This window comes from Denticeps clupeoides, chromosome 17 (assembly GCF_900700375.1).
Source record: "Denticeps clupeoides chromosome 17, fDenClu1.1, whole genome shotgun sequence".
Taxonomy (NCBI): Eukaryota; Metazoa; Chordata; class Actinopteri; order Clupeiformes; family Denticipitidae; genus Denticeps; species Denticeps clupeoides.
The window spans coordinates 18723679-18750646 of record NC_041723.1 but is presented as its reverse complement, the minus strand read 5'-3'; the positions used below and the strand labels follow the sequence as shown (position 1 = coordinate 18750646).

The window sequence follows — 26968 nt, the reverse complement described above, 5'->3', positions numbered from 1 at the left end:
GTGGGATTCGAACCCGGGTCTTCTGGTTAATAGGCGAGTGTGTTACCCACTAGGCTACTTCCACCCTATTCAAATATCTAAATTAAAATGTATAAGTGTCTATATTATGCAATTGATGTGAAAATAATTGAGAATTGAACAGAATTGATCTGAAAAAAGACATTGTTAGATTAATCAATGCATTGCAAAAATAATTGCTAGATATTAATTGTTTGATAATCGTGTTGCACAGCCATAATCATTATATGATTATATCAAGATATTTTTGTCAGGATTGACGGCACCTGGACTCATCACCTGTGCCCAATCCGGACAGCATCAGAATGAGAGAGACGTGTAGGAGGAGACGAGAGACCTCGGTGCGGCGGGATGCACGGAGGCAGGTAAGTTCCTCCACGTTAATCTGCGAACACGGACGGCGTGAGCCGCAACACCACGCTGATGTTGTGGTTTGCGTTTAAGGCACAAGACAGGACAGAACGGGATGACAGGAAGGAGTTCAGGTTTCAGCATAACAGAGATGACAGGTACGATCTTACTTTGCGTGAGGGTTTCGGAGCCGAGTATGATGACGTATGTCATTCAATGACCGAGCAGCTGGCAGCTGTTCTCTCACCAATTTATAGGAGTCACGTTACCTCGTTTCCGTGTTGCTCCCAGTCACATGATCGAATCATGTGACCAGGGCCGACCCCCGACGGTCCCGAAGTGGAGGCGGTATGCTGCCGGTACTCAGTCACCAGAGACGGGTCCAGGATGAAGCGACTTGGGATCCAGGACCGTTCCTCAGGTCCATAGTCGGCCCAATGTACCAGATACTGGACCCACCGACCCCTGCGCCGAGGGTAATAATGCGCTCCACTGTGTACGCCGGTCCCCCGTCGACGATGCGTGGTAGTGGCGGATCCGGAGGATGAAGAGAGGATCTGACAAAGGGTTTTAGTTTACTGACATGGAAAACCGGATGGACACGGATGGCAGGAGGGAGTTGGAGACGGTAGGTGAGGGGGTTGATCCGACTGAGGTTCAGGAATGGCCCGATGTATCGAGGGGGCAGTTTGTGTGACTCAGTACTGAGACGTAGGTCTTGGGTGGACAGCCACACTCTCTGTCCCACTCGGAAGTGCAGTCGGCGAGGGTGCCGGCGGTCGTGCTGGGTGGACATCCTTCGGGAGGCGGCAAGGAGGGCCGACCGTGCTGATTTCCAGGCCTTTTGGCAACCACGGATTAACCACGGATCGCCTGGTCGCTGGGGAGGCAGCTGGGCAGCTTTGGCTGGGCTGAAGACGGTGACTAGGTCATGATAACAGGAGGGGACATTGTCTAACACTGGACGAGTCGGCTCTGGGTTCGAGGTGGCAGACGGGGAGGGTTGTGGCAGAAGGCATCGGCGATGGCAGTGCGCTCCCCACTCCAACACCACGCCTGAAGACCAGGAAAGATGGGGTTCATGTAGGGACAGCCAGGGGAACCCAAGGAGGAGTGGTGAGGTGATACAGGGTGTGCAGAATTATTAGGCAAATGAGTATTTTGTCCACATCATCCTCTTCATGCATGCTATCTTACTCCAAGCTGTATAGGCTCGAAAGCCTACTACCAATTAAGCATATTAGGGTGGTAGTAGCCTAGTGGTTAAGACGCTCGCCTGTGAACCAGAAGACCCAGGTTCAAATCCCACTTACTACCATGGTGTCCCTGAGCAAGACACTTAACCTTAAGTTGCTCCAGGGAGACTGTCCCTGTAAATACTGATTGTAAGTCGCTCTGGATAAGGGCGTCTGATAAATGCTGTAAATGTAAATGTGCATCTCTGTAATGAGAAGGGGTGTGGTCCAATGACATCAACACCCTATATCAGGTGTGCGTAATTATTAGGCAACTTCCTTTCCTTTGGCAAAATGGGTCAAAAGAAGGACTTGACAGGCTCAGAAAAGTCAAAAATAGTGAGATATCTTGCAGAGGGATGCAGCACTCTTAAAATTGCAAAGCTTCAACAGGGTCGCAAGAAGCGTGTGGAAAAACCAAGGCGCAAAATAACTGCCCATGAACTGAGAAAAGTCAAGCGTGCAGCTGCCAAGATGTCACTTGCCACCAGTTTGGCCATATTTCAGAGCTGCAACGTCACTGGAGTGCCCAAAAGCACAAGGTGTGCAATACTAAGAGACATGGCCAAGGTAAGAAAGGCTGAAAGACGACCACCACTGAACAAGACACACAAGCTGAAACGTCAAGACTGGGCCAAGAAATATCTCAAGACTGATTTTTCTAAGGTTTTATGGACTGATGAAATGAGAGTGAGTCTTGATGGGCCAGATGGATGGGCCCGTGGCTGGATTGGTAAAGGGCAGAGAGCTCCAGTCCGACTCAGACGCCAGCAAGGTGGAGGTGAGATGAGCTTGTGGGGCCTTTTCAGGTTGAGGATGGAGTCAAGCTCAACTCCCAGTCCTACTGCCAGTTTCTGGAAGACACCTTCTTCAAGCAGTGGTACAGGAAGAAGTCTGCATCCTTCAAGAAAAACATGATTTTCATGCAGGACAATGCTCCATCACACGCGTCCAAGTACTCCACAGCGTGGCTGGCAAGAAAGGGTATAAAAGAAAAACTAATGACATGGCCTCCTTGTTCACCTGATCTGAACCCCATTGAGAACCTGTGGTCCATCATCAAATGTGAGATTTACAAGGAGGAGACTGGGAGGCTGTGGTTGCTGCTGCACGCAATGTTGATGGTCCACAGGTTCTCAGATCAAAACAGATCAAAACACTGACAGAACCGGCAAACTTCTGATTCTTGCTTCCTTAACCCCATGGCAGTGGATATCTTCCTATCTGGAAGATATATCTTATCAGGTCACATGGAAGGAGACCACACCTGCACTTCACAAGCTCTTGACTGGGATCCCCCAATGCTCAGTACCCTCTACAGTTCTCCCTTTACATCAAATCTCTTGGTGTGGTCATATCTTCGCATGGGTTATACTTTCACTGCTATGTAGATGAGACCCAATTCTTCTTTTCTTTTCCACTACCAGATGTAAGCATGTGCACCAAAATCTCGGCTTGCCTGTCTGACATCCTGGATGGCAGCACACCATTTGAAACCCTCAAATTCTACCACACAACTCCCCTGCTTTGTTCCCTCCACTAGCTTCCTATAGCTTCCCGAATCAGGTTCAAAATACTGCATTCCAAAATAATGCATTCCTCCAAAGCCAAGGAAGGATCAGAACCATACTACCTCAGATCTCTCATCACTCCTCACTCTGCACTTCAATTTCTCTTATCCTCCAGCACTGCTCGTCTGGTACCACCATCTCTCACCATCTAGAGCTTTCTCCGTCTTGGCTCCTAGGTAGTGGAATGAACAACTTGATGTCCGAACAGCCAAGTCATTAAAGATCTTCAAGCGCAGATCTTCAAAGTGGTTTTAAAACCACCCTGCTAGAAAAATAGGCACGTGATGTAGGGCTGGGTCATTATATCATAATAATAATGTTTAATGTATATAGTGCATTTCACTAATCCAAGCTTCACATGTGGGACAAAGGACAGTAACAAAATACACATGCACATACATTGGTTATGGAAAGTATTCAGACCCCATTAAATGTTTCACTGTTATATTGCAGCCATTAGCTAAAATAATTAAACTTAATTTTCCTCAATAATGCATACACAGAACATCATATTGACATAAAAACACAGAATTGTTGACATTTTGGAAGAAAAACTGAAATATCCATGGTCCATGATCACATGACCAGAAAAAGACAAAAGCAGGCAATGTTGCGGCGATTATTTAATGATAGTGAAGGTCCCCTATTATGAAAAAATATTTAAATAAATATGTCTTAGTGGTCCCCTAATAATATATCTGAGGTCTCTTTCCAAAATTCAGCCACGGTGCAGAATTACAGCCACTTTTAGCCAGTCACACAATGAGATTTCCCCATCATGCCATTTCGGTGTTCGGTTTAGCTTTATATGCAAATGAGGAGGAGAGAGGAGGGACAAGGAGACCGGCATAAAGAAGTGAGTGGGCATTCGCGTAAATGACGTCAACTAACTAGTATTAATGTTAAATAATCTCACAAAGTGAAATTTTCATAACAGGGACCTTTAAGTGATTAATCAAAGAGAACCCAAAGATTCCTGGCAACAGAAGCAGGTCTGACAAGTGAACAATCAAATATTATTTCCAGGCCTATTCAGATCACCCCTGCAGCCTCTAACATGTCTCCAAGCTATGCCACATAGCACGGTCACTCACACCTTTTTGAAGTACTGGTAGAGAATTAGTGCTATGGCTAATTCCAGCCCTATTTCTCCTGCCTCTGCCTCAAGCAAAACCTGTCCTACGGACACTACAATCACGTTTACCACTGTAACCCCGATTCCTGTTTGACACAGTGTCAATAAATAAACATGTGTTTGTGATTTGTGCACTTTTGAATGGGTGTTGAGCGCTTTAATTGAACTAGTGATTCTGACTGTTGTCATGGAAATTTCGCTTTGTGAGATTATTTAGCTCTAAAATGATTTCCCCTAGCCTGTCTAGGGTCTTGCAGTGGCAAGAAATGGTGATTGGTGTAAAGAGTGCTTCGGCCATTCTACGTTGATGTATTGTGTTGATGACATCAGTTCTGCAAATGCCCGCTCACTTCGTAATAGGCGATCTCCCAAGCATGCTGACTGTTGATGAATAGTGCTGAATAGACAGCTTTACACCAGAATTATCATCATAATCTAATATTGCAAGATTTCATTTTGCGAGAACTCGTCACATCCCTACTTATTATACTAACAGATGTTGTCTGGAAAAGAGCCAGGAGTTGCCAGATTTAAGGCTGTAACTTTAAACCAAATCAACAACATGCACCAAGCCACAACAAGCATCTTAGGCCAACTGTGAGCACATAAGCAATCAAATATGACCTGTTGCTGGACCATGTTGAGAGTGGTTGAGAGCTCTGTGCATGTTTTATATTATGTTCAAATGTGAGATAAAATTTTATGTCATCAAATTTGTGCAACGGCATGATCATTTGTCAACTGGTGACCACATGCACTTTATCTCTCACAGGGATATATGTAACCAGTTGAAAATGTATAGAACTGAAAAAAAAACATATCATTAAATAAACGCAAGAAAATTAACTAGCAAGACAGAAACCTTTTTTACCTTGGTGAAAAGCACTCCCTTAGACGCTAGAGCATCTTCTCCTCTGCCATTGGGGTAGCATTCGTAGTGGGCATCCAGAATAGGGTAACGGCTGGCGAGCAGGATGCCGCTGTTGAGGAACTTAAATTGTGAACAGCAGCCTTTCCAGGCATAGCGGCCCACATCGCTCAGCAGGTAAGGGAAGTATCGGTGCAGCTGCCGACGCAGTCTGCCCGCCGCCCTCTCCTCAAACACTTCCTGCAGGCACAGGAAATCCAGGTTGGCAGGAAAGAAGGCTGAAATTTCGTGATCAAACCCATCATCTCCATGACGTCGCTTGCGTCCAGAAGGGCGCTTGAAGACAGAGGTTCGGTGCGATAGGGTGTTGTTAGACGGCAGGGTTCCATCATTGCCATGGAAGCGGGTCAGAGATTCTCGGGAAGCTGTGCGGCTTTCCAAACTGCCTATATCTGACTCAGGCCTTGGGGCTGGGGCTGGCTCTGGTGCACTGATACTGATTTGCACTGAGGATGGATGGAGTGGGCAATCTGCAATGCCAGTACTGGATGGATGCACTGGACAATCAGAGCTGTTCTGCTGACCTGTGACTGAATGGATAGGACAGTCTGGGCCACTCTCTTGGCCTACTGAGGAGCAGTCATTAGAGAAGGTCATCTGTGATCCACTAGGGTGGATGGGGCACTCAGAGGTGAGATGCAGGGAACAGTCTGGGACTGGGTGCAGCGGGCAGTCACCTGTCATGGGTTCGGTGACTTCTGTCTCGGGTCGTTGGTCCAATGAGGAGGTGCGGCGGAATCCAGCAGTTGCAAGGCTGCTAAAAGATGCAGCACTAATGGAGGTGTTTGTGGGTGAGTCTATGTAGATCTTGATTTGAGGCCTGCTAGCGCCATTATGGATTCGCCGTCCTGTCTCAGCTGCACGCCTCTGCGTGTCAGCAAGATTGTTGAAGCGTGCCAATGAGTCAGGAAGCAGGCACACGTTGGCACTACCGAAGCAGAAGCTCCGCCCCTGAGGTCGCCAATCTGTTGGAGTCCTGCCCTGCTCATCTACCCTCTGTTTATCAGACTGCATGCAGTGGTGGGTGTAGAGGTATGGGCTGCGAGCTGACTGTAGTGGCGCCCACACCAAGAAGCCCAGTAGGGCAAAGGGCAGTGATACCAGCAGAAGCAGAAGGTATAATGGTGCTGCTACTAGGACACCTAGTGCAAGGAATGAGCAGGGGTCCCGGGAGCGCCGACGTTTCTCCAAAGAGGTGGGGACACAGGATGCGAGCAGCCGGTCTAGCAACCAGTAGCATGGGAAGATGAAGGCCCAGGACAGACCATCCAGGAAGCACAGCAAGGCACTGGAATAAGGAGAGGTGTACAGGACCATCTCCAACTCTAAATATATATATTTATATATGTATATATAAAAACAAAAATGAAACAAAAAAAGTACAAATGCACCTATGAGCACTACATTATTCCCTTCACTTCATTCCAGAAGGAGCCATCAATCTTCCTTAGCATACCCCTTCCCCTCCAGCCAGGGGGGTAGGGGTTTTTGGGGGGCTTACAGTTTCAGGCTGCTTATCACCATGCTCTCAGATCAGCAGGATAGTTGTTTTGTTCCTCCAAATCTGCAGATGATGGAAGGTGGGAGAGAAAAAAGAGAAATCAGCTAAGAAGATGACTCACTGCAATGGTAATAGGCAGCTCTGTTCACAACAAGATGTTCCTGGAATTAAGATGAGCATCCAATAAACAAGCTTTTATATCAAAGGCTTGTTTGCAGATACAGTGGTGTTTGCCCCTTTTCAGATTTTTTTTCAGTGTTTAAATGTTTCAGATCATCAAAATTTAAATATTAGTCAAAGACATCACAAGTAAACACCAAATATTTTTGGTAAGTGAAGGAGCAAAGTGAAGCTCAATATCTCTAGCCACACTCAGGCCTGACTACTGCCACACATATTCTCAATCAAGAAATCAATTAAATAAGACCTACATGACAAAGTGATGTCGACCAAAACACATCAAGATCAAAAGAACTTCACTCTCATTTAAGTCTGTGTTTATGACTCCACCAGAAGAGAGAGACTGGCCAAAAATGTCAATACAAAAAACACTGCTGAGCAAAAATAACATTAAGGCTCATCATACCAGCAAACGTCTTGATGATCCCCATGATTTTGGGGAAAAATTTCTGTGGAGTGACGAGACAAATGACTATCCGGACATCTGTTTGTGAGGACAAAGCAGGACAAAGACACAAAACACACAAGCAAGTCCACCTCTGATTGGCTGAAGAGCACGTTGTAAGTCGCTCTGGATAAGGGCGTCTGCCAAATGCTGTAAATGTAAATGTAAAAAAACAGAATATGACCTAGTCCTAGTCCTGACCTGAATCCTATTGAGATGCGGTGGCGTGACCTTTAAACGGTTGTTCTTGCCCGAAAAACCCTTCAATGTGGCTGAATTGCAACCATTCCGCAAAGATGAGTGAGCCAAAAGTCCTCCACAGCATTATACTCATTGCAAGTTATCACTAACACTTGATTGCAGTTTTTGCTAATAAGGATGGCCCCAACCAGTTATTGGGTTTAGGGGGCACTCACTTTGTCACACACTTTCTCTCTTAATAAAATCCTTCACTTAATCAAATTTTGTGTTTACATGTGTTGTCTTTGAATAATACTTAATATTATTTGATGATCTGAAACATTTAAATAACATAGGAAAAAAGTTAGAAATCAGAGAGGGGCAAACACTTTTTCATACCACTTGTTCATAAACATTGTTTAGATAATTTTTCTGGTATGGTGTATTTTGAAACACTTGTATGTTTGTGGGCCTTTGCAGCAAGCACAGAGCATGACCCTCCACCCGAGTTAAGTCTAAACTTTATATACCCTTTCAATGAGATCATACGCTCAAATGCCCACCTGCAGAAAACTCCCTAAAGGTCGAAGGCCAACCAAATCACACACACACATGCACATGCACACATGCACACAGAAGAGACCTTGATTGTGACCTGACTTTGTTCTTAGAGGACCTTTATTTAGCCCTTAGTCATAATTTTCACTTGAAGCATCTGTAGAATGGTTGTTTCAATTTGATTTTTCCCAGCAGAGTCACACATAAGCTGTCTCTTGTCATGACTAATACTAAATACCAAAGCTACATCATATGAAAAGGTCCTAAACCCCTATCTGACAAATGAAATATAATTTAATGTAGAGGACAATGGGTGTCGTTTTGAAATGCGTGGGACATAAAAAAAAAAAACACTAATAGCACATTAATAAAATTACATGAGGAGGGAGGAGGGAGGGAGAGAATACTAAATACATGAGAAGGTATAATACTGATTCTGTCTCCACCCCACTCTCGCCAACCCTTCCTCTCAACCCATCACATTCTCTCCTCTCATTCTCTATCTCATCCTTACTGCAGACTGGCTGCTACCCTCAGATGGGGACAAGACCGTGGGAGACAGATGGCAGCAAGGAAAAAAGGGTGGCAAATGATAGGGACTGCAAACGCACCACCCATCAAACAGTCTCCCCATCTATTCCAGAAATAATCCTCAAGATTATATCATTCCTTATTATTTATGTGAATCGTTCATTTTAGACTTGGTCCACTGTGGTACATGCAATAATCTTTGCTCTGTAGTTATTACTTATATGTCATTGAATTTAATTCAACTGTATTAAATGGACGGGGGAGGGGGCAACAGATTGAATGGTGTCCCATATATGGAGACCTATACACACATGCATAACCCCATACACATATGAACACACTAGTGCACAGGCATAGTCAATCCTCATATTGATATAATCTTGCATACACCTTCTGTTAATCTGTCAGCAATCATCTTGTCTTCTGTATTGGAGCCTTGTGCCAGGTGGGTGGCTTCTGTCAATGTCTGTGAAGCAGCTAGTCCATTGGCGCTACATTTGAACTCTGTGATTCCTCCTTCCACAAATCACTTTAGTATTGACTTAGCAGTGAAGTAGTATGTACTGCAGAACATCACGTGTGGGTGGGCAAATATCCACAAACATTATTTATTAAATAAATAAATAATAATAACTTATATAACATGTACAATAACAATAATAACACGTAAAAGTGACAATTGTGGCAGAAATCATAACCTATTATTCAATAAAATTAACAATTTTATTTTTAAATTGTATATTTTTTGCAAACTAATATAGAACAACATCTACAATGAATTAGACCAATACTCTTGCCATGCAGACATGGCTCTGACATGCAAGATACTAGATGTGTGTTCTTTTTGGAAACCAATATCTTTTTTTTTTTCAGTTAGTCCAGTCATGTTTGGTGAATATGTCCTCGCAGTCCAAATTGGAAACACTAAAAGCAAAACCTGGCATCATGGACAGCGAAATATTCAAGACACTGATACTAGCTGGCACAAGAACCTCTGAGTGTCTTTCCAAATGTACACTTGGGATAATTTATTATAATGGGCTGGGGGTGGGCTAGCCATGTTTTAGTAAGGCAGACCGGACTGTATATTGTGTTGAAGCGACAGGTTTGGAGCACCCGACATGTGCGGAGACCTGGAGGATTGTGTTGGCTTGTCTACGAGTTTCAGTTCCCGACGTGGCTGCGTTGTGCTCCGTGTTGGTAGCAGGGCTCAGCCTTGGAACAACAGAGGTTGAAGATGTTTGATTTTAATAAGCCTCCTATGCATTTGTACCAAATAAAGGAGATTGGAACATTGTTTTAATTAAATAATTCAATCAACAGGTTCAAAACATGCTGCATCCACATAATAATTATCATAAATCTAATGTATATGCATACATGCACGTTCAGTGTTTACATGTATGATGCATGTGCATATCTAAGCACATGCTCTGCTGTTGAGTATCATTTGATGAATGCCAGGCCCATCAGGGTGAGTGCAATGGTTTCCTGCTGTTTCATTATTAATGTACGCAGCAATTGTACACAAAGTACTCACACAGCAATAACTAAACCTCCCCAGAAGCACATTTACCTTTTTGTGTGTATATGTTTCTAGTTCTGTGTAAAGCCTTAGCAGAATAGGATTTAGAGACATCAATACAACAGACAACTGAAGGTATATAAAAAGATGGTGAAGATGTATAAAAATAAACACCTTCACATGTACATATAGATACACACTTGTCTTGACTATACCACTTCCAGAACACTCCTCTCTAACACCATCCCAGATTTCTCTCTCAGTTTTTGTTTTTCTTGTACACTTTTACATAGCATTTACGAGCAGTGTTAACATTTTGTATTAATTCCAGAAGATGTCCACAAGTGAAGAAGCAACCACCACAGTAACAGCAGCAGCAAAATACATGATGAAATACATTTTAAAGAAAGTATTGCATTTAAAATGCCGCCTCTCTGTCTCACCAAGTACAAACATAAAGGATCTAGGTGTTCTTATTGATGTCGGTCTTCCATTCAATTAAAATATTTTCACTAGAATCACATTCTTTTTTAAATATTGCAACATGGCCATATTACACCCATAATCTCAACATATAATGCAGAAAAATTAGTCCAGACTATAGTTGTTTATACCGGCCTGTTTTAATTTTAGTTTAATCTTTCTTCTTTTCTTGGACAATCACCACCAACCCTGCACTGACACCAATTGCAGGCTCACTCTACTCTGGAAGGGGGGCGTTATTATTCATCAAAAATATTACATTATATATTTCATTATATTGTCACATGATCAGTATTTAGATATCGTCTCGTCTTCAAGTCAAAAAGGACAAAAATATTTTGTCATACTTTTCAACACTTGTCCAGACACAGCGTCAATTATCAAGTGTTCATTTCATATTACATATAATGTCCTTGCAAGGGTACTGGGCCACTATTGCACTAATGTGCCATAATAACTACATAATATTGTACCATTTGTACAATGCCACCATCTGCCACTGTTTCCTTTTGTTCTCTCACCACCCAGGACCAACATACCCAAAACAGACTGACGACTTTGAGCATCACTGGCCAAAGCAATTAGAAACAATGCGCATGACTCCTGTTAACCCAATGTAGCAGCTGTGGGTATTGAGACATACTGTTTGTAAAGTGAAGTGTCATTGTGATATACAATAAGCACAGCACACAGGACACATAAGAACATGTACTCTGCATTTAAACCAGCAATGTGTGGGATGGTGCTTTGCTCAGTTGCACCTCAGTGGCACCTTGACAGCTCGGGATTCAAACCGACAACCTTCAGATAACAGTTCCAGTTTCTTACCCGCCATTGCCCTGTTATTTGGGGTTATACAAATAATTGTTGTTGTGTTCCAAAACTGTGCATTAGAAATAGGATTTGATTATGTTTTAAGGTACTATACAGCAAAAAGTAGATTTCATTCATTCATTCTATAAGTTTTGAAGTTACTGTGCAGTAGAAATGTGAAATATGTATTATTACATTTATGGCATTAAGCAGTTGCTTTTATCAAGAGTGCCTTAGATTCAGGAGTTACAGGGACAGTTGCACTGGACACACAAGTTTCTTGCTCAGGGACAAAGTGGGGTTTGAATTTGTAACCTTGTGGTCTTCTGGTTCACTAAGCTACTAACACCCCCAGAACACCATTCCTGCTTTGTGTGTATTTTGAAGTTGCGTGCAAATACGTCACAGCATGCAGCGGTCAAAGTTCAAAGTTCAACAAATGGCCGTGGTGCAAGAACAATCGCGAAACTGTGGTGCTGTACTCAGATCACGCAGCCACAGTCACTACCAGCACTACTTTTTAATGAGAATTATTATACGTCATTATGATGTATAATCGATTATGTTCTGCACTGCATCGATGCGATATCGTCCATGTCTGCATTGTGATGTATCGATTATACAATTAATTTCAACACCCCTAACATGCAATGATGTCTCATATTCAGTGGTTTCTGCGTAAAGCTTCTGTTTTAAGCATGACCCGGGGGACTTCGGTTGTCATGGTGAGTGACCCATCCCCTTCATCGGAATCATACTGTTGGCAGAGACTGGTCAATGTTTCCCGCAATGACACAAACAAATGTTTATCTTTTTATAATGGTGTATAATAAACTCAACAAAGCGAACTAAACAGAAACCAAACCCCATTCATAGTACAATACAAAATGTAAAATGTTAAATTTGTGTGTGTGTGACGCAGTGGTTTAAGCAGTACTGTTGTTGTGACAACAGAGAATTGTGTTGGTTAAGCCACTTTGCCACTTGGCCCGTATGGTTGTTATTGCCATTGGGTAAATTTAACTAAATATATTCAGCCAACTGCGCTCTCAAATCTAGATCAGCACAGATCAATAATGTTTCTATAAATGTCCGTTCCTCCTACGCAGTCAGTCACCCCTGAACCCCTCCCTCTTCCATGCCAGACTGCACTCAGCAACCCTCCCCCAGAGACCCTTTCATCTACTTCACACAAATGTCCAATCACACACTCACTCCCTCACACATTATTTATGGATTCATATAAAGTCCTACTAATTATGTTTTATACATTGTATGTCACATGCTCCTGTCACTAGGTGATTAGTATCACTGGCAAACAATTTTAATAGTGTGCAGATTGTAGAAATTGGATTACAATGCAGTTTTGGGGCAGTGGCGTCCAAGTGGTTAAGGAAGCGGCCCCGAAATGAGAAGGTTGCCGGATCAAATTCTGATTCGCCTAGGTCCAACTGAGCTGCCACTGAGCAAAGCACCATCCCCACACACTGCTCCCTGGGTGCCTGTCATGGCTGCCCACTGCTCACTCAGGGTGATGGGTTAAATGCAGAGGACAAATGTCATTGTGTGCACCGTGTGCTGTGCTGCTGTGTATCACAAGTGACAATCACTTCACTTAAGTTTTATCCACTGTTTGACAACTCATTTAAACTATCATATCTTGAGGTTTGCAGAATAAATGTATCAAAGGAAGTATTTTCAACATTAAATATGACTGAATGTGTAAATTATGATTAGCGTTTATATTATGGTTACTGCAATGGGTTTGTATAGTACACCCAGGTAAACAAGAACAAGATTCTATCTGCTACACACCTCACTGTCTGTTCCTCTTTCAACACAGCTGTCATGGGACACATATTCCGTTTAGTAGATCATAGTCCAGACAGAAATTCAGTAGCAGTGAGTTCCTGCAGGAAAAAGACAGTGAAAGGGAGAATATTTTATTTATTTTTATTAAATGTAAATGTGTGTTCTTTGTTACATTCACAGAGACATAGGCACACACATATACTACCAACTTCTCAGACACACACATACATACTCACACCACCATCAGACTTGTGCATGCACACACAGATGTTTTGTGGTCAAACCACTGGCTCTGAGTAATATAAAAGGTTCTATGTGTGGACTGGCTGCAAGCATCTGTAGCAGGGCATGTGCGCTGGCTTCAGGCCTGCACCTAGACTCCACCCCTCCAGTCTCTGTAATCTTCCATAGCAGTGGGTTCCTACACGGAGGCCCACTCAACCACAAACCACCCCAAAACCATATATAGCTCCATAAACATACAGATGCAGAGAATAAGGCTGGGCAAATAGCAAGTTCTGGGGAAGATCACAAGCTGGCTTTGAGCAAAGGATAAGGGTGGAATGGGCGGTGCAGATAACCCTATTTTGGAACAGTAAAACCCACAAATTTTCATTTAACTGTTATGGAATGCTTGGCTAAAAAGATGTGTCTTTAGCTTGGACTTAAACATTGACACTGTTTCTAAGTTCTAAACATTATCAGAAAGACTGTTCCAAAGCATGGGAGTTCTGTAGCAGAAAGCTTGTCCACCTGCTGAGAATTTGTTAATTCTCAGTACCAGTAAGAATCCAGAGTCTTGTGAGCGTAATTCTTCCTGCAAGACGAAGGCACTGATGCTATGGACTGGCCCGCAAGTTCCCCAAACCTGAATCCAATTGAGCACATCTGGAACAACGCTCCATCCACCAACACCATGCTGCACTACAGACTGTCCAGGAGTTGGTGGATGCTTTAGTCGAGGCCAGGGAGGACCATACATCACATCATCAGGAGCATGTAGGGAGGTCATACAGACTTGTTTTAAGGACATCACATCAATGTTGGATCAGCGTGTAGTGTTTTTTCACCACTTCAATTATTAGTGAGACTCCAAATCCAGACCTCCATAGGTTGATTACATTTTATCGCTAATTTTGTATGATTTTGTTGTCAGCACATTCAACTATGTAAAGAACAATTAGAATTATTCTTTAATTATTTCATTAATTCAGATCTAAGATGTTTTATTTTTCCTATATTTTTAGCAATGTATTTTCATCACATGACCAGCATTTACATTGCACCTTGTCTCATTTCCACCACATTAATAAGGTTTGTTGATGAAGATATTTTTCTGGCTAGTTCCGTATAGCAGCTTCCTTGCGCAAAAAGTGCAAAAGCATCCTCCTGGTTGCTGCGGCTTTTGGCAGGACATCTTTGGTGTCCTCTCCTGGCTCCATAAATGTTGGAAAAACGCAGCATGGAAAACACATGCACATGTGGACATCTGTTTAGCCAAGACCCAAGGCCCGCCTCTACCCTGTTTCTGATTGGCTTATTGGCTAGTATGCCAATTGTTTCTGTGGTTGAGAGTGAAATTTGCACTCTGAGCTGTGCATCAGCTCAGTTGGTGAAACTGATTTTATTTATTTTCTCAGCCATGTTCTCAGCACATGAATGCTATTAGCCCTGAGCATCGATGCAGAATCGTCCATGTCTGCAATGCGATGCATCGATTATAATTTCAACACCCCTACTAGTGATACTTCAACTAGCACAAGCAGGTTGCAAAGGGTCATTTGACTAGCAGAAGCGGGCAGGAAACTAATCCACTAGTGTTAGTGAAAAGTAGGGTGCCATGACATGCCAAATGTTTAATCAGCTCAAAAACAATTCTAAAATCCTAGTCAGATGCAAATTCCAGGTCTCAAAAGGAGGACATTTCAGGGAAAAGAGGACGTCTGATCACCCTAGTTTAAAAGACATAAAAGGAGAAATCTACATAGAGTAGCCAAAAGATTTAGCCAGATTATGGGTGAGATGAATAATGTATGTTATCTTATTACAACAGCACCTGGACCTAGACTATAAAAAGGTAAAATCAAGATACACTTTATGCTACAGGAGAAACGTTGCAACCAAAAGATTTTTTGAGCTAACAAACATGCTAACTGACAACATGTCTCTCTATCATTACATACCACTTTCAATATATTGATATCCGTCCTGACACCGATGTGTGTTAAAAACACCTTTATAGCAATTTAACAAGTGCAACAGTAATACATTTTGGTCATTTATGCATCAAACCCCAACATGCATGGTGAACTTTGGCCACACCAACTTCCTTTACTGACACGCAATGGAAAGTCGCATATTTGACCAAGACATGGTTCTCTGAGAAGTTCTCTGGCATAATTTCTCTGCAGTCACATACAGTTAAGCAGGCCAGGAGCCCATGACTGAAACAGATCCTGTGTTATTACACTGGGAGACCTGGACAAAGGGACATCGGACTTTGCCATATCCAGTAGTTCCTTGAAACCAGTTCCTCCTTGAACAGAATCTGTACATACAACATAAACATGAGGACATGGTTGGCTGGCTTTTCCACACAGTTATGAACTGGTGTGTGTGTGTGTGTGTGCGCATGTGTGAGAGACAGTTTAAACCATGTCAGCCAGCTGAACACAGCCACACCTTATTCAGACAGTCCACTGCTATATAATAATTTAGTGGTTTCTTTTGAAATTATTTTCATTCCTTCCTGCCAATGCATCCCGTCCTATATGATGTTGCTATTTTAATCAAATCTGAATAGGAAAAAACGCCCCTCCCCCCAAAATAATTGATTTAGAGTCTGCCGTTTGCAAGCAGCTCAGAGCCCGACAGTTGCTTTGACAAAAGGAAGCGTGCAGAAAAAAAAGAGAACGCGGTCTCTTTTTTTTTAAAGCGAAATGCAAGTGCGCACATCCTCCCCGTATGAGCTCATAAAAACCGTCGCGCACGCCAGTGCCTGGACACACACACACTCATGCAAATTCCATTCAAATCCCGAAAGATAAAGCTTGGTAAGTGAGTGTTTGTTAAAAGCGCGATGGCGGTAAAGAGTGTAGACCGACGTGCGCGCGTCTCGCGGGGGTTTCGTTCCTCTTCCTTTATTACTGTGTGCTCCGGTATCATGGCTTCCTCGCACACTAACTGAAGTACTCACCTTTCCAGATGCGAGGTGCGCGAACAGGTGTTCTTTCCTCCTCCCGTGTCTACTCTCGGTACGGAGTTTTCGCGGCACAGCTCAGCAGCTTCCGCCGACGGACTTCCAGCACCAGCGAGCTTTCAACAGCTCCACAGACGTCATCCCCCACAACCGACGCCACGCCCTTCTCGGAGGGATAGTGCCAATCAAAAGCGGAGAATTTAGAACCGGAGCACATTTCTATAATATCACATTAAGACTTAAATTTTAAACAAAATTTGTATGTGCATGCAGCTAGTAAATTTAGTAATTACAAGTGAACGTGTGCAGTGCTTCTTTCACAATGATGCCTGAACTGGAGTTCAGTATTCAGGTCAAGTCAACTTTATTTATTTAAAAGTAGTATTCAGTATAGTGTTTATGCATTACAATCATATCAGGTTAGGAGCAAACACAATTACACAATGTAAAAGGACAAAAGTTCCTGTGTAATGCTTTAAGTGGAGTATCCATCCAATTCTGCCTCACAAGAAGACATTCAGGGCACCCATCATTGATATCAAAACCATCACTATGGTTCCTGGGGATGCCTTTACATATAGTAGCAAACTAAGCACTCTTGACAGATTTTTTTTTAGTGTTTGTTGTACACTGTATGGTATGCGCTAAAGCGCATCCAAAGAAATTCACAATCTGTATTATTTTCCCATTTTCACACAATACCCCATAATAAAAACATGAAAAATGTTTACTTGAGATTATGGCAAAATTTTTAAACATGAAAAAAAATAGAACACATATTTTTTCATAGCCTTTGCCATGAAGCTTAAATTTAAGCTTGGGTGTGTCCTTTTTCCACTGATCATCCTTGAGTTTTACAACTGAGGGCCGGAGGGGGGAGGAAGCGCAGAGGCTGGACATAAGGGTACCAGGGGCTTTATTAAACATAAACAAAACAGGCACGAGGGGCAGAAAATGTAAACACAAAAGAAACACAATAAGCACAGTGGCCTCCATCATCCGTAAGTGGAAGAAGTCCAAAACCACCAGGACTCTTCCTTGAGCTGGACAGCCACCTAAACTGAACGATTATGCGAGAAGGGCCTTAGTCAGGGAGAGGAACAAAAACCCGACAGTCACTCTGTCAGAGGTCCACTGTGGACTGAGAAGAACCTTCTAGAAGGACAACCATCTTTGCAGAAATCCACCAATCAGGCCCATATGGTAGATTGGCCAGATGGAATCTACTCCTTAGTAAAAGGCACATGGCAGCCCACCTGGAGTTTACCAAAGGGACTCGCAAACCATGACAAACTAAATTCTGATGATGAGACAAAGATTGAGCATTTGATGTAAATTCCAGGTGTCATGTTTAGAACACATAAGGGCTCACACAGGTGCAAAAACATGCACTCACAGACAGACCGTCTGGAGCAGCTGAGCATGTAATGTTAGTAAGTAGTGTGTCGTTAATGTGCTGTTTGATAACATTTAATACTCATTGTTTACTCTGACATCTACAGATGTATAAGTGGTGTGTTTTTTTCCTGCTTTTTCATTTTTGTCTTATTAAGCAGGTGTTAATTCTGTATCCTCCTCCTTCTCTAACCTCCTGATTCTGTTAGTTCAAAGTGGAAACTCCCTGAGTGTTCAGGTGTCTGATGGCCTGTGGGATGATGCATAGCTGGGCCTGAATGCTTTGGTACCTTTTTCCGGATGGCAGGAGGGTGAAGAGCGCATGTGAGGGGTATGTAGAGTCCTTCACAATGCTGATGGCTTTCCAGATGCAATATACACTACTCACAATAGGTTAGGGATATTGTGAGAAGTTTAATGGGTGTCATATGGTGTTTGTTTCAGAAATTTTAGGCATATGGAGAAAATTGTAATGGGGTGATATTTTATGTTTTCCAAATAATGGTCTCATTGTGTACAGGTTTGCCTTATTTTGGGGCCAATACCAAGAGACAACTCAATGTGGCCCCCACCCCATAGGAAACCAGGCGAGCAGTACTGGAGGCTCGCCTGGTTTCCTATGGGGTGGGGGCCACATTGAGTTGTCTCTCCATCTCTGAAGGTAAAAGGAAGACACTCATCTAGACTCTTCTCTGTCTTGGCCCCTCTGTGGTGGAATGAACTTCCCCTTGAGGTCAGAACCGCACAGCATTTTCAAACGGCAGCTCAAGACCTTCCTCTTTAGAGAATATTTATCAAAATATATATCAAAAAAATTATTTTGTGGTATTTATTAAATACCCCCCAAAAAACACAATCAAATTTACTGTTCAACCTTGCCATGAAAGTCAAGAGAGTCAATTTTGATAGAGTATGTGTGATTCTGGGTGTGATAGACTGGTTCTTCTCATGTATTTTTGTATCTTTATAATGAAATGGACTTATGGGCCACGTGTATAGATTTGTCTTTCCACTCTTGTACTTTATGGGAGCTGTGAATTGTGCCCCACCAAACCATAGTGTGTAATTGTGTAAACCTCTCCTGCCTCATATAGTCTCAAAATAACACATGTTCTTAGATGATCATACATTCAGTGAACACATACTGTATTACAGATTCATAAGACTCTATAAATAAATCTTTTTACCCTAACCATGTTCTTAAACTTAGTCATAGTAACTGAAGGCCTTGCTGCATAAGGGCTGTTTCAGTGGCCAAAAGGGGCCATATTTAATTTGAGGTGCTACGGTTAATGCAGAAGATAGGCTATATCGATGGGCCTCGGGAGGAGTGCTAGTTTAAGTGAGGGTTATTCAGGCTGCTGGCATTTTGTAAGTGCCTGTGAGGTTAAAATAAAAGCCAGCTCCAATCCACTCTCCTGACCAATTTTACTGACACTGAGGAGAAGTGAGAACATGATGGCAGCCTTTTCCTTTTGGTGTAAAGATGTTGACAAGTATATACAAGATATATTATTTAGGAATCATCACATAGGATTATAGCATCATATGATGACATTTACATTTACATTTACAGCATTTATCAGATGCCCTAATCCAGTGCGACTTACAATCAGTATTACAGGGACAGTCTCCCTGGAGCAATTTAGGGTTAAGTGTCTTGCTCAGGGACACAATGGTAGTAAGTGGGATGAATATGTAATAAATGAATACTACAGGGAAATAAAAATTATATATCATTCCACATTATATATTATATCATGAGTGTTATTAAAACAAAGTCTGGAGTAAATGTAACTCTACAAGGTGTATTCTAGTGATGGTGAGATGAAGCCTCATGAGACAACCACTTGAGCCAATTGATTCGAGAAAGGGTTCATTTCTTGAAGCTTTATGTGGACATGCCACCACCTACTGGCCAGGTTTATATTTTCAAAAATGTATGACCAATCTACTCCAAAATTGCAGATGATGGGTCATTTGCAGTTGCAGCTAACAAACTATGGAAAAAACTATCTGCACATCAGATCTTCACAAACTCTTGATATTAAGTCAAGGCTAAAAAAATGTATACACTGGCTTTTGACTCTGAGTGAACTCTTATTGTTTTTTTCTTTAGATCTTATATTCTTAATTACTTATTGTAAATCACTTTTTTTCAACTGCTGTTGTTTTTAAATGTGCTATATAATAAACCACTCTACATAAATTATTACATGTGTATAATGAAATATTATTTGAGTGTATTCTGTGTGGAAAATTCTCACAAAATGGTAGTATCATGATATGGCAAGTAGTGTATGCTTGTGTAGCCTGAATAATGATGTACAGAACAGGGAGATTTTTTTATTCAGAAATAACAGTTTCTCAAAGGTTTTTGGTTTAAACAATTCCCTTTTCTCCTCCTATTCATAGCTGCCTCCACACTCTTACCTATCCTTCTCTCCTCACTCTTGAAAATCTTCAAACTACCTCTCTCTGAACTGACTGCAACTCATCTCTATCAAAGACCAGAGGGTTTATATTGCTGTCAAATCTTGAGGCAAATCGCTTCCTGATGCAGTCACGTGGTACAGTTGAGTGGCAAAGCTTCAGACATTTTCGACTCTTCCCCTAAATGAAGGAATCCTTGATAACCACTTAACAGTAGTGGTGATTGGCTGTAGACATTAGCAAACCAACTGACAGAGACGACCCTCCTTCAGCGTGCTGGATTTGTTCTTCATTATTGATTCCCCTTGTTTTCCCACCAGAATAGATTCCATTGTTTACTCTCCCTGACCCTGACAATTAGAAATGCACAAGAGATTAAAGTGCACTTGACATTAGGGCTGCACGATTATGGCCAAAATGATAATCACAATCATTTTAATCAATATTGTAATGATGATTAGTAATCATGATTATTCATTAATTTAAGTAAAACACATTTTTATTGCACTATTCTATTCTAAACAAACAGTAAGTGAACAAGCCAGTCTGTCAACATTTTCTGGCTTAAGAGATGACTGAAGGCAGGTCACTATGAAAATACTTAATTTTAAAAAAATATTTATTATGAAACATCAGAACATAGTTTTGTGCACAATATTAAATCTTAATAACTAAGTGAAATCATGAATATTTCTATAAGTAACTGTAATTTACTGTCCCGAGAATACAGTCCTTGACAAAAGTCTTGTCACTTGTGTACAAATTGACTTCAAGTGCCGCTAAAATATATTTCTAATCAAGATATTTTTTTACAAGAAATGGCTCATTGTATTCCCAACAGGTTTTGTAATAATGTTTCAGTGCAAAATGAAACTGTCAAAAAGAATTCCAATATTCAAAGCTTGGTAAAGCCCGTTTGAGTCAATTTTTGCAAAGACATAAGTGTTGTCATATTGTGAAGGGATATTTGAAAGCAAAGTGTTTCTCATGCAGAACCAGCCAAACAAGATAGTGTTCTGCAGCCTTATCTCTGAAGAATGTGTGAGGTCATTTTCTGTGCATGGCACAGGCAGGCACAGGAAAACACCAGTGCTTTGGTTGCAAAACCACTTGATTCGGATTTGCGTGGCTGAACTCATTCAACTGTTTCTCGTTGTGGCTCCTCAGACACTCGGTACTGGAAATAATTTCCACTAATAATGGATCAATTAGGTCTCAGGTGTGTATAAAAAGAATCCCAGTACATTAGACCTTCACATCAACTTCAACTAGACCTCTGCAAACAAGATTTACCCTGAGACTAAAGTGCTGATTATCAAGAGGCTGAAGACCAGATCCACTGCTGATGTGGCAGACACCTTCAATGTTTTTCAGCGTCAAGTACAGAGGATAAAAAAGATTTGAAGAGACTGGTGACGTTTTTTTAACAAGCCCAGGTCTGGCAGAACCCGCAAGACAACTGCTCGAGAGGACCGTTTGTTGACTCAAAAATCCAAGGCCAGCCCATTTTCCACTGCAGCAGAGCTCCATGAGACCTGGTCACCTGAAGTCCCTGTGTCAACCAGAACAGTTTGTCAGATTCTCTCTCAAAATGGCCTCCATTGTCGAATCAGTGCACAGCACTAAACAAAAGACTATTGAAAAACCATGTGGCATTTGCAAAGGCCCACAGCATGCTAAAAGGATGGACACTAGGTGGTGACAGAAAGTGGATTTTTCAGATGAATCTTCTGTTGAATTACACCACAGTCGCCATAGACATGGAAGAGGTCCATTCCTTGCCAGCTCACAATTCTTCTGGTTTTGACCTTTGTCTGTTCTGACCCCGATGCTTCTGATGACTCGCCTGCCCACCGACATTGGCCCTGCTCAATCACTCACCTGAAGACTTGTCTTTTGCCTGCCATCCCCCAGCAATGGTAAAGTCTGTCTCATTACCCTACCATGTGCTCTCACCACCACCGCATGGTCCCCTGTGCCCTCACTTGCTGTTGCAGCTCTACACTCAAGCTCTGCTCCAGGATTGTCACCAGACATGAACATCATTGAGCATGTGTGGGGTAGGGTGAAAGAGGAAGCATGCAAGACTGATTTCATTGCTATTCCTGATGACTTCATAAATACATTGTATAAACCCTTGCCAAAACGCATGGATGCAGTCCTTGGAGCTCATGGAAGTCATACAAGATATTAAATTTGGATCTCACAACACCACTACTTCATTTGCTGACATATTGTTGTATTTGCAGTAAATTTGTTCAATTTCTCTATAGGCGATAATCTTTTTTCAGTGAAACTAATTAATTTCAATGCATTAAATGTCATTTGGTAGGGTTTTAGCTTTTCATATGACCTGTTTGTATTTCTAATACCAACACCAATTGTTTCTACAAAATAGATAAGCGACAAGACTTTTGTCAGGGACTGTATATACACCACAATGTTGCGTCACTGCTTCTGTCTAAATAAGCACACCTCCTCTTCAGTCTCGGCAAGGACGGTGGTCTGGTGAGATACCTCACTCTTGCTATCAGAGCACCAAGGTTATGGCCATAACCATAAGTTCTCTTTCAAGCATTCATTTTGGTATCTCAATATGGGATATGCTTGTATTGCCCAACAAGCTTATCTCAGACTGGCGCCATGACATTGAGCCAGTAGAATCGCACAAACGTATGTGGTGACGTGCAGTGCACCACAGCACAAATGTCACCAACAGACATTCCCTGAAAATGAGCCCCCTGAGCAAGACACTTAAATTGCTCCAGGGAGACTGTCCCTGCAACTACTGATTGCAAGTCGCTCTGGATAAGGGCATCTGATAAATGCTGTAAATGTAAATGTAAATGTGAATCTCACTGATGCAATTGGCTGAATCCAACGACATTAACAGGATTTTCAACAAGAGAATTTTAAGATCCACCTGATGCAGCAGTTCAAAGTGAGAAGCGCTGAGTCCATCAAGCACAAGTGACAGGTCCCCTGAGAGCTACTCCACAAAATCTGTCTGTGTGGCAGCACAGGTCCCCCTGCTTGTTGATATAGGCCACCACTGTAGTGTTGCCTTTCCTCACCAGAACATGAAACCCCTTGAGAAGGGGAGAAAATGTTCCAGTGCCAGAGACACTGGCAGCAGCTCCAGGTAATTGATATGGGTGGGGCACATGTGTGTCTGCCAGACACCATTCACTGATCTGGCAGCCCCAGCCCATCAGGGCAGCACGTGTCATAATGATAGTCCTGCTTAAGACCGTTCCCACTGGAACGTGGGACCTGCGTCAATATGTCAGCATATTGAATCTGTCCTTCCTGAGATAGAGATTCAGAGCCTGCAGGTCCAATATTGGCCTCAAACTGCCGTCTTTGGGAGGCCCTGCGGAGACAGGAGGATGTAGACGTGTTTTCTAGTGGCTCCTCAGAAGAGTGACTTTTTATATAATTTTTACTTTTTAAGTGCACTTGACTTGCCCTCTTTTTCAAACCAAAGGTTAGTGCCAAAGCTGCTTGCCTATTATTTTGTACCTTTTTAGTATAAGGCACAATGGCTAACCACGGAAAAACAAGCAGTCTAAGTCAGGCCGCAGTAAACATCGTTCTTCTCCTGAGCTGGAAGCTACTTCACAATCGGACTCTTTTTTTTTTTTTTTTCTTTAACTTTGTTTATTAGAGTTAGAGCATTAGCAATAACAAGATTCTCAAAAGGTTACAAAAGAAAACAGCTCAAACAATCTCAAATCTAGACCCCAATAAAAACAACCAAAAGAAGAAGAAAAAATTAGTCTTCTTGTCAGTAAGGTAGAAAAGGCCAGCATGTCCCTTTGATGAGCAGATAATGAAGAAGGTGAGGAAAAACCCCAAACAATGCCCTAAGTGGGTTGGGCTCTATTCTTTTCCCCACACATTCTGACAACATGTCAAATATTTCAGTCCAGTACTGGTGTAATGAAGGGCAAAGCCAGAACATATGAATGATATTGGCAGAGGACTGCTGACATCGTTCACACAATGGACTGACGCCCTCATAGATTTGTGACAACTGCAGCTTAGTGTAATATGAACAGTGTAAGATTTTAAACTTTATGGGACCAAGTCTAGCGCAAATACATGATCCATGAACTCACAGCAGAACCTCCTCCCAAATCTCATCTCTGAGGAATTTTCTTGTTCCAAATCCTCTTCCCAAAGTGTCTTCAAATGGGTTAGTGAATTAGCACATATATTAAAAATCTGATTATAAATATAAGAAACCAAATCTTTCAGAGTTGGAGTTGGTTTAAGAAGGTCTTCAATTTACCCCCAGAGTCTGGGGGTAAATTGGGAAATGTGGGAAAGGTATGATGAGCAAAGCTACACACCTGCAAGTATCTAAAGAAATGATGCTGAGGAAGAGAATATTTGTGAATCAGTTGTGAGAAAGAGACAAAGACAATGTCTATGTATAGGCCTTTAAAACAGCTTTGGACCACATAGAGAACAGATCATCAACCAGAGATGGAGGGAACTGGTGATTTGCTGCCAGCGGGGCATAGGTGGAAGAAGTTTGTAACCCAAAGTATCGTTTAAATTGCACCCAAATTCTGAGAGTAGTTCTAACAATCCTATTTTTAGTATAAGTGGAAGACAGAATAGCAGAATGCACTAAAGCTCTCAGAGATATAGGTTTGACCGAATTTGCTTCTATTGCCAACCAATTGATTTGAGCATCTGATGGTTCAGACTTAAGCCAGTATTTGAGGATCCTAATATTAGATGCCCAATAATAAAACCTAAAATGTGGTAAGGCTAACCCACCAAGTTTTCTTGGTCTTTGTAAGTGTTGTCTGCGTAGTCTTGGAACTTTCTTGTTTCAGATAAACTCAGAGATCACAGAGTAAAATTTCTGAAAAAATGACTGAGGCAGAAATATTGGTATGCATTGAAATAGGTAAGAAAAATGTGGTAAAATATTCATTTTCACCATATTAACACGTGCAGTCAGGGACAGATTAAGAATGGACCACCGTTCACAATCCTCTAGACAGCAAGGAATTAAAATTAGCCTTTAAAAGATTTAGATGTGACACAGACACCAAGATATGTAAAATTATGATGGGTTTTGAAGAGTAAGCTATAAAGAGGGTAATTCTTATTAGCAGTACTGATTTTTTATTCAAATTCAATTTATAACCAGAAATCGGAGAGAATAATTGAAGAATAGTAAGAGTGGCAGGGATTGAGACCGGTGAATTAGAGATATATAACAAGAGATCATCTGCATAAAGGGACACTCTCACCTCCCGCCCATTCCTAACAATTCCAGTAATCTGAGTGTTAGACCTAAGTGCAATTGAAAGAGGTTCAACTGCAAGCACAAATAATAATGGGCTTAAGGGGCAACCCTGCCTAGTCGAACGATAGATGGGGAAATATTCAGATTGAGTATTATTTGTTCTAACAGATGCTTGCGGTGAGGAGTAAAGTATCTTAATCCATGATATGAAGTTTGTTTTAAAGCTAAACCTCCCCAGTGTATGAAAACGATAGGGCCATTCCACTCTATCAAAAGCCTTTTCAGCATCCAGTGATATGAGGACCTCCTGAGCTGAGGGATCCGAAGTGTTAAAAATTGTATTAAATAGACATCTAAGGTTAGAGAAAGAGTGTCTATTTCGGATAAATCCTGTTTGGTCTGCAGAGATGATGCTCGGAAGGGTAGATTCCTGTCTTGAAGCCAACAATTTTGATAGCAGTTTAAAATACGCATTCAACACATTTCCTGGACAGGCTACCTGTGCTGTTAGCGTGCTAACATTAGCTTGCAACTCAGTAAGCTTACCATCATGATAGTTCTTCGAATGTTCGAGATTAGCGATTGCAGCCAACCTGCCATCAAAAACTTCCAGAGCCATCATTATCTCCCTTCGGACAGTTTCCGAAATAATAGAGTCAAATTTATCAAGGATGTCGGTTCGCATCTCGTCCATCATTTGTCTCATACCCAGCAATAAACTTTCGTTAGCGTCCGACTGTGAAGTAGCTTCCAGCTCAGGAGACGGCCCGACTTAGACTGCTAAGTTTTTCCGTGGTTAGCCATTGTGCCTTACACTAAAAAAGAACAAAATATGCGAGCAGATTTGGCACTAACGTTTGGTGCGAAAAAGAGGGCAAATCAAGTGCACATAAAAAGAAAAAATTATATAAAAAGTCACCCTTCTGAGGAGACACTGGAAAACACGTCTACATCCCCCTGTCTCTGCAGCGCCCCCCCACAATCGAACTCTAACAAAAGTTTGTTGCTGAGTATGAGACGAATGATGGACGAGATGCGAACTGACATCCTTGATAAATTCGATGGTATTATTTCGTAAACTGTCTGTAGGGAGATAACGGTGGCTCTGGAAGTTTTTGACGGCAGGCTGGCTGCACAAGGAGAGACAATCACGAATCTCGAACGTTCAGCGAACAATCATTATGGTAAGCCAACCGAGCTCCAAGCTAATGTCAGCACACTAACAGCACAGGTTGATTAATTGTCCAGGAAATCTGAAGACCTGGAAAGTCGCTCTAGATTGAATAATGTTCGCTTGGTGGGACTGCCCGAGTATCTGGAGGGCCCACGACCAACAGAGTTTGTGGCTCAGTTCCTGCAGGACCTACTCGGACTGGATGAGAAACCTGTGTTGGATCGTACATCCC

The 26968-nt window shown here is 42.1% G+C and overlaps 1 protein-coding gene across 2 annotated transcripts in view; it reads right to left on the bottom strand.

Moving 5' to 3' along the window:
- The window catches only part of smpd3 (sphingomyelin phosphodiesterase 3), a 35672-nt gene extending 19074 nt beyond the window's left edge, over positions 1–16598 (bottom strand). The window contains exons 1-3 of one of the 2 annotated variants that reach the window (XM_028959041.1): positions 16463–16598; positions 13270–13364; positions 5182–6802 (exon numbers count right to left, since the gene is read on the bottom strand). In XM_028959041.1, coding sequence (XP_028814874.1) covers positions 5182–6555 — 1374 coding nt within the window. In that variant the 5' untranslated portion in view covers positions 6556–6802; positions 13270–13364; positions 16463–16598. The remainder of the gene's footprint in view (positions 1–5181; positions 6803–13269; positions 13365–16462) is intronic. The other variant, XM_028959043.1, reaches the window with a different exon arrangement.
- Positions 16599–26968: the final 10370 nt, after the last annotated feature.